A 12,814-nucleotide genomic window follows, 5' to 3' on the forward strand; every position below is an offset into this window, starting at 1 on the left:
GATTTTTTAACACTTACAAAACATATGCACAAACTGTTTTTATTTTTAATTTCATGAATTTTCTTTTTTCCCTGTATTTTTTAATTCCTTAAAAATACTATTTAAACAGCAGTTTTAACAAAACAATTATTTTTTATTACAGTGCTTAGTTAAATACATAAAATTGAGCAAAATGGTGAGATCAAGCAAAACAGTTATTTTAATCCAATCCAATGAAACAGTCAAAAGAAATGACTTTGAAAGAGACAAAGATTCTCACTGCGAAGCATTTACATATTCAAAAAAACGTCAGAAAGCACTGGTTGCCATGGTAGCAGTCGGTTACAACTTTTTCAGTGACGTCATATCAACGGTTGGTTGTTCACCGGTCGTCAACAGTAACAGGTGTTCAGAAGGTTGTAGGTGTTCTTCAAATAACCAGGTTTGTTTTGTTATTGTTTACAAATGAGCTTTCTTAGTTGATTAAATTTTGAGCTTTTAGTTTCAATTTGTGCTAAAGTCTTTTTTCTGCATTTTCAACAAAGTTTATTATTCGGACTTCTTAAAAACTGTATACAAACGCATAAGCTTAAATAAAACAGATATAAAAAATTTAAACTTTTGTTTTTAGTCTGTTTTCAACATAGTTCTTAGTTTAGATAGTATTTTGTTAAAATATAAAAAAATGTATGTTATGAAAAAATTAAGATTGTCTAGTCATGTAAAAATTTCAAACTTAAACTCCATGATGAACTTTATAATTAGAGTGATATAAAAAGTTCTAATATCGATTACTATGCAATAAACTTTTTTTTGTGTTAAAACTTTGCCATACTCTGCAATTTTACTCTAAAATTTTTACACTGAAAATAAGAAAATCTTGCAAAGCTGAGGATCAAAGCACGAAGTAGAAACAGAAACGGCAAAACTGTAAAATCGTTCATAGAATTTATTTAAAACTAAGGGTGCACGACAATTCAAATTCGAAAAACTCAAATTCTAAAAAAATTTAAAGGGCCACAACTTAAAAAGTAGTATATATTTGAAAAAAAAATTATGTTGGTTTTATTTATATATACAAGCCATTTTTTTGTGAAGTATTAAATTTTTTTACTGATATGGCTAAAATAAGTTTTCGAGTTTACTTATTTTTATTATTATTTTAATATCTTAAGAAATAATTAATATATTCCAAAAATAAAGCGGCTTGTAGATACTAATAATACCAACATACATATTTTTTTTTCAAGTATATAATACTTTTTAAGTTGCTGCCTTTTGAATTTTTTGTTTGGAATTAAAATTTTCGGAATTTGAGTTTTCATGTAACCAAAATTAAACATTTTTATTGCGGTTTCAAAAACAAAAGCTCTACACATCACTTGGCTATTTCGAAGCCGTTTCGTCTGATGTGCTGTACTTTAGCAGGGGTCAGCGTTCTGGAAAGTATTGAAATAATCAATAACCAAAACAATGGTGGTAAAGCGCGCGCTCGCAAAAGCCAACTATATTTCACAGGCCGGGGATCATCGCAAAGAAGCTTGTGAAATTTTTATTGATCACCAAAACAAAAAAAAAAGTTAATATTTTTTGCGGTTCAAAACAAAAAAAAAAGAGGCAGCCAACTTCGCTTGGAAGCGTCGACGTGTTCTTTTAAAACGACGAAAATTAAAGTTGAAAAAACAAAACAAAGGAAAAATGAAGAGAGACTTTTGTGTTCTTGTTGGAACTGGTATCTGGCCCGAGCCTGCATCTCGAAAAGTTTCAATATCGAGCTTTTCGATGTATCGAGTGCAAACTGCTGGGGCGTGTAATGAAGAATGGCGTCTCAGAAGGGAAACCCCCTTTCAACTTGTTTGTTTGTGCTGAGATGAAAATTTTTCCAATTTTTCCCCAGCAGTTTCGTGTTTCGTTTTATTTTGCGGCTTGGCGTGAAACACAAGCTACTCGCTGACTTGCTTTTAAAGTAAACCTCACTTTCAGCTTTTAATTAAATGAGCTCGGTATAAGCAAGTATATAACTTTATCGATTTAAAGGAGAAAAGTTATAAAAATATACAGCATATTTAGCCCGTAAACTATTGTTTTTATATACTTTTAGTATTGAATTTTATTTTTAATGCAATAACTTGCAGGTTGTTTGCACATATGAAAGCCTTAAAAAAGTCCCAGAGTATTTTCCCCCTTTGACGAAAGACATTGATCTGAGCAACAATTTACTGCAAATTGTCCACAGTGATCAGTTCAGCAAGTACAAGAAGCTAGAAATCCTGAATCTCAGTGGAAATCTAATTAAAAAGTTTCATGTGAGTTATGGTAGAGTTTAAAAAGTCTTTTGATCAAACAAACACGGTGTTTCTGTCACTTTAAGTAAAAGTTTATTTTAGTCTAAAATAACCTTTAAAAAGCAGTTAGCAACTTTTTTTGTTTATTTGGGAAAAAAATTGCTAAGATCATGTTTAAGTTTTAATTTATTTCAAACAACTCTATAGTTAAACTACACTACTAGTTGGTTTATGTAATAAAATTAAAAAATAAATGCTCAAAAGTAGCAATAACAATGTAAAGCATTTAAAATCTATTTGCTTAATAAAGTTTTACTTAATGTAACCATGATAGTAACTAATATCATAAACATCACTACCAATTAAAGAAATCAAACCCAATATAACAGTAAAACCATGTTTCAAAAATTATTCTTTTTTGTTAATATAAACTTGTCATATAACTAAAAATTGTTAAAATTGTACAAAGAAATTGTAGTTACACAACTACAAACACTGTGCACTTTCTAAAAACCACTAACACAAAATCACATGCATTAGTCGTTTGAAAAGCAAGTGCTCTAACATAACTTTAAAGTTTAAAATAAAAAAATAACAACTTTTCCCTTTAAATTTTTAAACCAACATTCTCAGCTTCTACAAGAAAAACAACGGATGACAATTGATTTTAATGGTAACTTAACCAGTAAACCCTCACAAATTTTTTAATTTAAAAAAAAATAAACTCAGAACTCAAACTACCGGCTGCCCTCCTCCCTGCGAAAGCTGGACCTGTCCCGCAACAAGCTGGCCGAAGTGCCGGTCCTGAAGGGCGACGGGGGCGAGTACACGCTGCCGCTGGAGGAGCTGTACCTGCGGGACAACGACATCGGGTTCATAGCGTCGTACTCGTTCGGCACGCTGAAGAGGCTGAGGGCGCTGGACACGAGCGAGCTGCACCGGCTCGCCAACGTTTCCAGGGACGCCATGAAGAACTTGGAAAACCTCGAGGTTGTTTTGACTGTTTAAGTTTTTGAGTTTGTCGTATTCAAAGTTTTGAAATTTTTAAAAGAGATGCTCAAGTAAACTTAAGTATATTTATGTATTTTAATCAAATGTACAATCAAGAAAAAACTATGTACTAAGATTATTTGGGTAAAATATAACAGAAGTTTGTGGGAAAAATATTTTTTAGCTAGAAAAATTTTACTTCATACTTACACGCGCAGTTTAAATAGTTTTTAAGTCTCAAAACAGTATAAAATAAACATTCATATTTTTTTAGATAACAATTTCACATATTAATTAAAAAAATAATCATTCAATCCAAATATTCAACATTCCAAATTTTCAAAAAAAAATTAAAAGAAACACTGAAGTTTATAGATTTTAAAGGTTGTAACTAACCGTGCTAAAATTTCATTTTTTTTATTGTTAAAATTACACACAAAATTTTTGTAACCTTCACAGCCTCAATACTTTTTTTATTTGACTTTGATCGCGTCCTTTCAACCTGAAACCAGCAGGCGAACAGCAGCAGCACATCATAAACACTTTCAAAGCCGCATTATGTAATGTAGCGCGCAGAGCGCAAAAAGGAAAGTAGTGTAAGAGGTTTGTTTACGTTGGGAGTGGAGGGGGCACCTGTCGGCCCGCGTGATTAATATTCGTTTCGACTAATTTGAGTAGTCGGTGGGTGGTAATGAAACGGCAGAGCAGCAGCAGCAGCAGCGAACTTTTTAACTTGGAATTGATTTTCAACTAAACCCGCGGCGACTTACGAATAATTTATTAGAAGGCCACCACCGCGATTTTTTCCTACTGTTGCTGCTGCTGCTGAGAATTTCGCGTTTGTCTGCTGAACGTTTCTGTCACCTGTGTGTGACGCGCTGATGCACTGACATTTGCAGCGAATATTGTTCGGCGACCTTTAGCGAGTTGCTAATTGGGTTGGCGTTTCGCGCTCCGGTGATCAGAATCAATAAACACGAAACTGATTTTTAGGTCAGCAATGTAGCTTCGGTTTTTCACAACAACGAAGTCAGTGCCTGTTAAACAAAAGTTTTGAAAAAAACATTATTCAAATCAAGTTAATCTTTTTTTCGTAATACATGTAGTAATTATTATAAACTTTATTCTTTTAAAGAACTATTTTTTTGCTGAGAAGTACATTAACTACTTTTGTAACACAACTTTTCTGTTTAGTTCAATTAACAGCAAAACCCGCAACAGGACTGGACGTTCGACAACAGCAACCTCACTTCCGTCCCCGCCCCGCTGCAGGTGCCGGGCAGCCTGAGCAAGCTGAAGACGCTGTCGCTGAGCGAGCACGGGATCTCGTACCTGCCCGCCCGCTCCTTCGTCGCCGCCCCCAACCTGGAGACCATCAAGCTGAGCACCGGGCGCCTCAAGTCCGTCCATCTGGAGGCGTTTGGCTCCCTCGCCAAGCTGAAGGTTTGTTTGGGAAGTGAAAATGTTGACGAAAAAAAACAGTGTTTTTGTTTGGTGTGTATTAAAAAGGTCTTTTGAAGTCAGATTAAAGGTTAAAAATCGTTTTGGTCACTTTTAAGTTTAGTTATACGCGTGTAGGAAACATTTCGTTAAACATAACTTACAACAAACAAGCACGCGTTCTATTCAACATTTCAAACAACACAGACGCTGGACTTGCGTCAGAACAAAATCGAGAGCCTGCCCGGAGGCGTATTCGGCAGCAACCCGGCTCTGCAGTGGACTTTGCTCAACAAGAACAACTGGCAGTGCGATTGCAACCTCCTCGACTTCATTCAAAAGTTTGTGGTAACTTTTTTAAATTATTAAATTTACAGTCATCCGTGTACTAAATACCCCTTTTTAGTTTGTATTAAAGATTGTTGAAGCTGATTACATTTAAAGTTTCCTTGATAAATGTAACATTTTCTAAAGTTTGTTGTATGAAACTGTCATGATGCCGGTAAAACGAGATTTTTGACCAGATATCTGAGCGTGAGTACGGAGGAAGCAAACTGCGTGAAAATTAAAACTTGTGCAACGTGCAAGGACAAAGAATTTGACGGCGAGTATTTGGTCAGTGTTCAGGGAAAACTGGAGCAAAAATGCACACCCCACGGTCTGTGAACGTCATAGTTAAAATTTTGGATGAAAAGTTTTTTTTTAATTAGCTTTAGTGTAGTTAAAAAATTGTTTTTATATTAAATTTTGTCATTTAAAGGTAGATTTAGTTCAAAATCTAAAGGTATACAAATATTCTAAATTATTAAATATACTTAAACGTAAATTTTAGAGTTAAACTCACTTTTCTAAAAGTGTTCACAAACGTCAATTCTGTATTTCTTAAGCAAATTTCAACTGATTAATGAAAATCAAAGTTTACTACTTTTCGTCTTTGTGTTTTTTCGCTTTTTTTTTAGCTTAACTATTAACCCGCGTCACACATACTAGCAAATATGTTTGCAAACCAAACCTTTGAAAACACAAAACACAGGGATCACCAACCCGCAGCCGAAGATCGACCCGTGCAAGTCGAAGCAGTCGGAGAGGGAGAGGACGATCAACAACGGGAAGTTCAGGGCGACCGTCAGGTGGCCAGGCGGTCAGTCGAACTTTTACCGGATATTTTGTACAAAAGTAACGAATTAATTTTAAAATACCTCAAATCTTTCCTTCCAGCACAGTATTTTTTTCTGTTGGATAAAAAAAAAATTGTACAAAAGTAAAATTAGATCATAATGTGTAATAAAGTATGGATAGTTAGAAAAATTACTAAAAATTTAAAAGTGTTTTTATAAGCATGTTTTGTCTAGGCGTTGTTACCTAGATTAGCACGTAAAAAGTCTGACTGCATACTTTATACTTTGAAATCAGGTAGTTAACTAAAATAAAAGACTTAAATTAGACAAAAAGTTTTAGCTTAAGAAGAAATAAAAAAGTAGTTTTACTGTGCAAAGAGAATGTTAAAGCACAATTGTTGAAAAATGCCGCCAATGCGAACGTTGGAAGCCGCCAGACTAATAAAAGCTCGCATTCCGATCTAATCCCGCCGCCAATTGAAACGATTAACGCTGATTATCGCACAAAACTGCAGGAAGGCTGAACGATTTCAAGCTGGACGGGCAGGACAACTGCACGGACGAACAAGGGCAACCTCGGGGACCGACCTCCGACGATCCCGGCGTCAGGACTCTGACGTTCACGCAAGTGAGTTTTCAATTGATGCAATTTTTCGCGCCCTTTTTCACTACAATTTGAAGTTAAGTAATCATGGATGCTTTGAGTTTTAGTGTTGGATAAGCAGTTTCCTATAGGTTTTGTGGTTAAACTGTTTACGCTGCTGATTAAATTTATTTGAGCCTCATTTAAAATTCTGCCTTTATAGAAAATCAATAAATGAGGTTAAAGCTGCGAGATGAATGCTATAAAAAACAAACATAAAATAAACTATGAAGCGTCAATTTAGTTATTATTAATGATAAAAGTTCTTTTAAAGGATTATTTATTACTTTATTTTTGTTAAGCAATATTATTTTGTTGTATAATATAAACTTTAGTTATAGCTTACTTGTTTATTAAATTATAAATAGTTAGTTATGCAAATAAAAATATTATTCATGTGCTTGAAAACAGAATAACGTTTAACATTCAATACACAGCAAACTACTACGACGAGCATGCCTACTTCGTTGCCGACAATAGAAAGTACTACTAACACTCCATACGCAGGCAACGTAAGTTAAGTTCATAAAAAATTATATATCTTGATTTTACTGGTCACTCTAAGCTGTTGTCATAGATAGTTCTTAAATAATTGTTCAGAAAGGAACTTATAGGTTAGTAGTGAACGAACAAACTGATATAACAGTTCAATTTCACTATGATTAATTGTATAAACAAAAACACGTTAAAAAATGTCTCGTGAATAGAACGAAAGTAGTTGTGGGAAAAAAAGCGTGCTTTTGTTCATACTAATAAAGACAGTAAAATATAATTGTCATATGTAATATGTTTTTCAATAGAAAATAGTTACGGTGTACAAAGGTTAAGTAAATTCACTCTGAGGGCTAAAGCTTGAACGTTCTTATTTTCATAATAAACGTGCAAATTACAAAAGTCCCCACTGCAAGCATTCGTATTGATTGTAAAATCAATGGATACTTGTATTCATAACGATCCGCTTTTTAGTTGATCACGTTATGAGTTTTTCAAGAAAAAATATGAACTAATAAATAAAAGCTTAAACTTTAAATGGATTATTTGTTGTATTTGTTTAACTTTACAAAAGCTTTGTTTTCAAAAGTGACAGAAATATAAAGTAAAGAACATTAATAGTTTTTATTTAAATTTCGATTAATAGTGCTCGTCAAGTTAAATTGGAGCTAAATGTTTATGCAATTGTATAATAAACAACATTTTTATACAGCTGTTTCATATATAATTACTTACTGCAAAAAAAAAAACTTCATTTTTATTACGTCATAGTGACAAATAAATTTTTAATTTTAAATTTCTGCAAAACATATTTAACAAACTAAAGCTTTATTGAGGATTTTATGAGATAGAAACATAAATAGAAAACTTCACATATCAAAACATCTGTATAAAACTGTTGTTTGTTATTTAATTATACAATTTAAAAATATATACTACTAGATTTAAAATTGTGTAATTTTTTAATTAAGACCAAAAGTAAAATTTATTTACTTTAACAAAATCTTAGTTTAGAAAAAATAAATAGAGTACATAATGCATACTGTTAGATTAGTAGCTATTATAACTTATAATACTTTTAAACATTGTTTGTTTGTTTATTTAACAAAAAATTGTTTTTAAGAAAGAAATAGAAATATAAAGCACAAAACATATGTTTTTAGATTTGTAGTTATTGAACTTTTTATGAATATAAATAGTGACTTAAGTTTTTTCTAAACTTATTTTCAGCTGAAACCTATAAGTTAAAATAAATCATAAAGTCTTTTGATTGCTCTATTATCATTTTCCTTGTAAGCTTTTTATAAGTTTTGACTTATTTTAAAAATGTAAACCAAAACCTTATAAACCTACATTCAAAAAATCTTTGCCGACTAAGGTGAGAAATAATAACAATAAAAAATATTTTAAAAATGTTTTATTTAATAAAAGTTTATCAGGCAGTTTTTATCATGTTTAAGAACTACTTTTAGAAATTTTAAACTATTATATAACTTAATCTGGTATATTTAAAGCAGTTACTAGATTAGAAACAAAAGTAAATTAAGCCTTGAGCATTTATTATAAATACAGCATTAAATCCGGACAAAAGTTCTAAAGTATAAAGTTTTAAAGCCTGCTGCTAAGAGCCGCTTTCCTGTAATTCATTATTGACTTTCCAAGTGCTCGCTCTTGACTTAAGAAAAATAGTTGTTTTGAATTATTGTTGTTTATGGTAATATTTCAGGTAATGCACAGTATCGACTGAATTTGTGCAGAAGGCATATGTAATACGGTGTTACGGTAGTTATTGCTACAAAATATTTACGTTTGTGTAGCATTTTTATTTGTGAAAAGAAATACTTCAACTTGCACGAACTTGAGTAAACATATTTTTAACCTAATTAATGCTAGACGGTTTTTTTTGTTGTTTTTGTTTAACATCTTTTAACCTTTAAAAAAACTAGAACAACATTTCTATAATTTATAAGCTTTCTAAAATTACTATACAACCTTTAAACAACATTTTATTAAAAACTTTTAACCGTAAGTGGAGATAAATACAAATAATAGTAATTAAGTTATCACAAAACTTGACGTAACACTTTTTATAATTTGATTTTAATGAAAGGTTTGTTTGATTTATAAATTATTTTTTTTATTTTTGCAGTTTTCAGCTTATTTTTAAGGATAGAAAAAGCAAAAAAAAAAAAACATTTCAAGGCTATAATAATCTTCAAAATAGTTTAATCAACGTCAAAAATTACTATACAAATACAACAACTGGTATAAACATTGAAAAAGTATTTAAAATCATATACGGTGTCAAATGAAAACTGTTATCAGTTAAACTGTCACTGAAAATGAACTTTACTCCAATGGGTGTTTTTTAATTTTTTAAACCTTTTAACACCCTTTTCAGGATTCAAACTACTTTTTACAAAGCAAACAAATTACGCAACAGGCGCTGGTACCGACGATAGTGGGCTGCCTCTCCGCCTTCCTCCTCGTCGGCCTCCTACTCCTCCTCGTCTTCCTCCGAGCGAGGGCCAGGGCCAAGCGCAGGCTGGCGTCGTCCGACCAGCAGCCGGCCAACGTATCGCCCAAAACCAAGAAGAAAGGCCGGCGGAAGAAGCAGAAAAGAAGCGGCAAGAAGCCGCCGAAAAGTAACTCGCGTGCTTGTTTACCGCGGTTTTTAAGTCGCGCAGTGTATAGCAACTTATCTCGCTTCCAATCAATATCATAAACTTTTTTTTCGATAAAACTCAAACGGGGAATAATCAATAATTTATTTGCTTTTGTACTCTGTGTGTGCGCGCGCGCGCTACCCCGCTGTAATCCAAAGGGCTCCGCTCAAACTTTTATTATGCAAATTTAATCCAATGAAAAGACTAAACACAATAATTTTTCTTTTGCTTCATTGCTAGACTTTCGAAAGGTAGAAAGCTATTTCTGGTTTTTAACAAAAGTGAATTTTGCAGAAAAAACAAGTCACAAACAAAACACGAATCAGAGCTCTTCAGTTCAACAAAGTATCAAGTTTGTCTTATTTTTTGACTTATGTTTAATCTAAAATGTTTTTGTTTAGTACATTATTACATCCTCTAGACTCGAAAACTCTATTTATAGCTAAAATATATAACTATAAGCTCTAGATCCATAAAAATAAAAATAACGATAAATTTGCTCTTAATTCAGTTCCATTCCCATGCAAGAAGTTCACTATGCCGTTCCCACAAAACCTTCCTGGCAACCACCCAAGACCGCATGGCAACAGCCGATCGTTGCTAGGCCGGTCGGCGACACCATGACGTCAAACTTTGATGACGTCACAGTTGCCAGGTCGCAGTCGATGCGGAGAAACTTGGAGGACAGGAAGAAAATTCCTCCTCCCCCGCGCCAGTACCGAACGGTCACTAGGGGGCGCCAAACGACCGATTTCCATGGAAACAACGCGTTGAGCACCATAGCGACATCTTTCGGGGAGCTGGAAGCGCTTAAGAGACTGGCCAATGAGAGAGGGCCTTCAGATAGTTCCGGAGTCATGACGTCAAACTGGAAACAGAACTCGATGTCGGCGTTGCGGACCAACAAGCAGAGTTTGTTGTTTGAAAAAAAATGTAAAAAATTCTAAATGCCGCTAACTTACTTGTTGCTTTCATTCATAAAAGCTCTAACGCACCGTTGTTTTCTATTTCGCTTCAAAGGTGATTTTGAAAATCATAAGCTGTTTTCTTACAACAGGGTTGCCTGCCACGAGCGGAAAGTTTCACCGCCACCAAACGCTATACAACTTCTACCGGAGGGAAACTTTGGACAGGCGAACGACGACTTTTCCCGCCAAAAGAAACGAGACTGTTCGAAGCTCGGACGACAAAAACAAATTGGAATCTCGCTGCTTCAACTCTTTTGATTTTGATCCTCAATAGTTTATCTTCTAGCAGTTGTTATTGCTTTCTATTTATTACATTTGTTTTTTTACCTTACACGATTGCTGTGCCGATTAACCGTTCGCGTTTTCACTGCCAACTCTGTTACAAGCAAGCAACATTAAACATCACAATACCAAAGTTTTCGTTTGTTTTTTTTATAAGTAAATATGATTTTTTTTGTTGGTAACGCAATGTAACTCAGCTTCTTTAAATGTTTACATTGATGTTTTATTTATTTTCTCATTTTTTGATGATATTGTTTAAATCAGTTTTTACAACAAAGTTAATAAGAAAACTAGGATTTATGAGCTAAAATTTGTTCTTAGAAAATAATGAGTGATACTTGCATATAAACTATTATAAGTTTTTGTTGTTTATCATAACTTAAGTTATTTTTGATTTAGTATGATTAGTTAATCATTTAAAATGGTACTTCTAAAAACTAAAGTAATTTTTTCATAATTAGATGTTGTGACATGAAGTTTAGTTGTAGTTTTTGCAAGTCTAATGCAGAGGGTCGCCAGGTATTTTGTAGTCGCAAGCTAAACTTTGAAAACAAAAATCTCCGCATGCCGGAGTTGTAGCTTAAATAAAAACTATTTACCTTTGTTTTTACTTTAATTACAAACCCCAGAATATTTAAAATAGTTTCATTAAAAGTTCTTTAACTGCCCAAATTTTCATAAACTCATCCTGCTTTTTGCCCCCTCACTAGCAATTCCTATCGACTTACTAAAATCTTCCAATAGGGTGTTTTGTCTTCTTTGGGAAACCCTGGTGTACACTCATCCTGTTAAGCACTTTTGAATGCAGAACAAACTTCAGTTGTATGTCCATAAACTGAAAATTTTGGTTTACTTGTTAGAATGTTTTACTGTGTACGTTTTCTTTTAAGATGACTGTGTTTTTTTAAACTTTACTTTAGGCGAGAAATAGCAAGTTTATGTTGTTGAACCATGAGGAGAACTGACATCACAACTGCGCACTAACTTATAATATAAATTCGCCGACTGAATTTTTATAGCCTGCTCATTTCTTGGAGTGTCCTAGAACAAAGCGAATTTTTTTTTTCCGGAATTCTGTAATCTAAGAAAAAGCTAATCAAAAAAGTGGAGAATTAGAATACTGAGCAAATCTGCTGTTCTTAAAAACTTGCGTAAGACTTTCGAGTGATAAAACATTAAGAAAAGTCTAAAATGATTAATAACAATACTAAAAGTACAATTATATTTTTAAACCTATTTATTCTCCGCTTAATTTTTATTGCTGCGTTCTAATGAACAGAAAATTTTGAAACTCACTAATTGATACTTTACTTTTCACTTTAAAATCTATTTTGGTAGGTACCGTTTTTTTTTCTGAGTCAATATTTTTCTTTCAAATTTTTTTTTATAGCCTTGTTCTCGACCAATTTCTTAAGTTATGTTTTTTACATTATCCTTTGCTTTTCTTTTAATCCAACTACTCTATGGTATATATGTTTTAACGGACAAAACCTTTTATCTTAATTTTATCCTTAAGAATTTATTTACTACTCAAAAGAAAAAGTTTATTAACAAATAATTTAATTTTTTGATACTCTCAAATTTTAATATTAATATGATCAGACGAATGTTTTGTTTAATTTTCTGTTAAATGAAAACATTTCCGCAATTAAACAAAAACAGTCTCAATTAAATCTTATACGAGCTCCTTTTTGTTTTTAATTTTCTCTTTGCAAATCTTACTTATAAAATTTTTCTTTTACAACTATAGTGCTTAACGTGATTACCAGTCATTTCGACCATCACACAATGGACTGAAAAGGGGGTCACGCAGTCTTTGACATATAATTGTCACAAAAAGCACTATTATGCAATTTAAAGTTACACTTAGTTTTACAAACAGAATAAGGCCTTATAACGTCTGTTTTTATTCAAAATATGGTTAAAGGTTTAAGACATAATAAAACTTTAG

At 32.7% G+C, this 12,814-nt stretch overlaps 1 protein-coding gene and 1 long non-coding RNA gene across 2 annotated transcripts; both read left to right on the plus strand.

Moving 5' to 3' along the window:
• Positions 1-317: 317 nt before the first annotated feature.
• On the plus strand, positions 318-3,103 carry LOC145840934 (uncharacterized). The gene is made up of 3 exons (XR_014370124.1): positions 318-421; positions 2,115-2,285; positions 2,994-3,103. It is a non-coding gene; the product is annotated as an uncharacterized LOC145840934 (long non-coding RNA).
• A 21-nt stretch (positions 3,104-3,124) lies between these two features.
• Positions 3,125-10,946, plus strand: LOC145841270 (uncharacterized). Its single transcript, XM_082948636.1, has 11 exons — positions 3,125-3,254; positions 4,476-4,697; positions 4,902-5,035; positions 5,219-5,352; positions 5,728-5,835; positions 6,328-6,440; positions 6,893-6,967; positions 9,391-9,592; positions 9,908-9,965; positions 10,125-10,525; positions 10,671-10,946. Exons 1-11 carry the CDS (start codon positions 3,231-3,233, stop codon positions 10,853-10,855), a joined length of 1,656 nt encoding a protein of 551 aa, XP_082804762.1. The 5' UTR covers positions 3,125-3,230; the 3' UTR covers positions 10,856-10,946.
• The last annotated feature ends 1,868 nt before the right edge of the window (positions 10,947-12,814 follow it).

Source organism: Thalia democratica, chromosome 7 (assembly GCF_965202585.1).
Source record: "Thalia democratica chromosome 7, ktThaDemo2.hap1.1, whole genome shotgun sequence".
NCBI classification, from domain to species: domain Eukaryota; kingdom Metazoa; phylum Chordata; class Thaliacea; order Salpida; family Salpidae; genus Thalia; species Thalia democratica.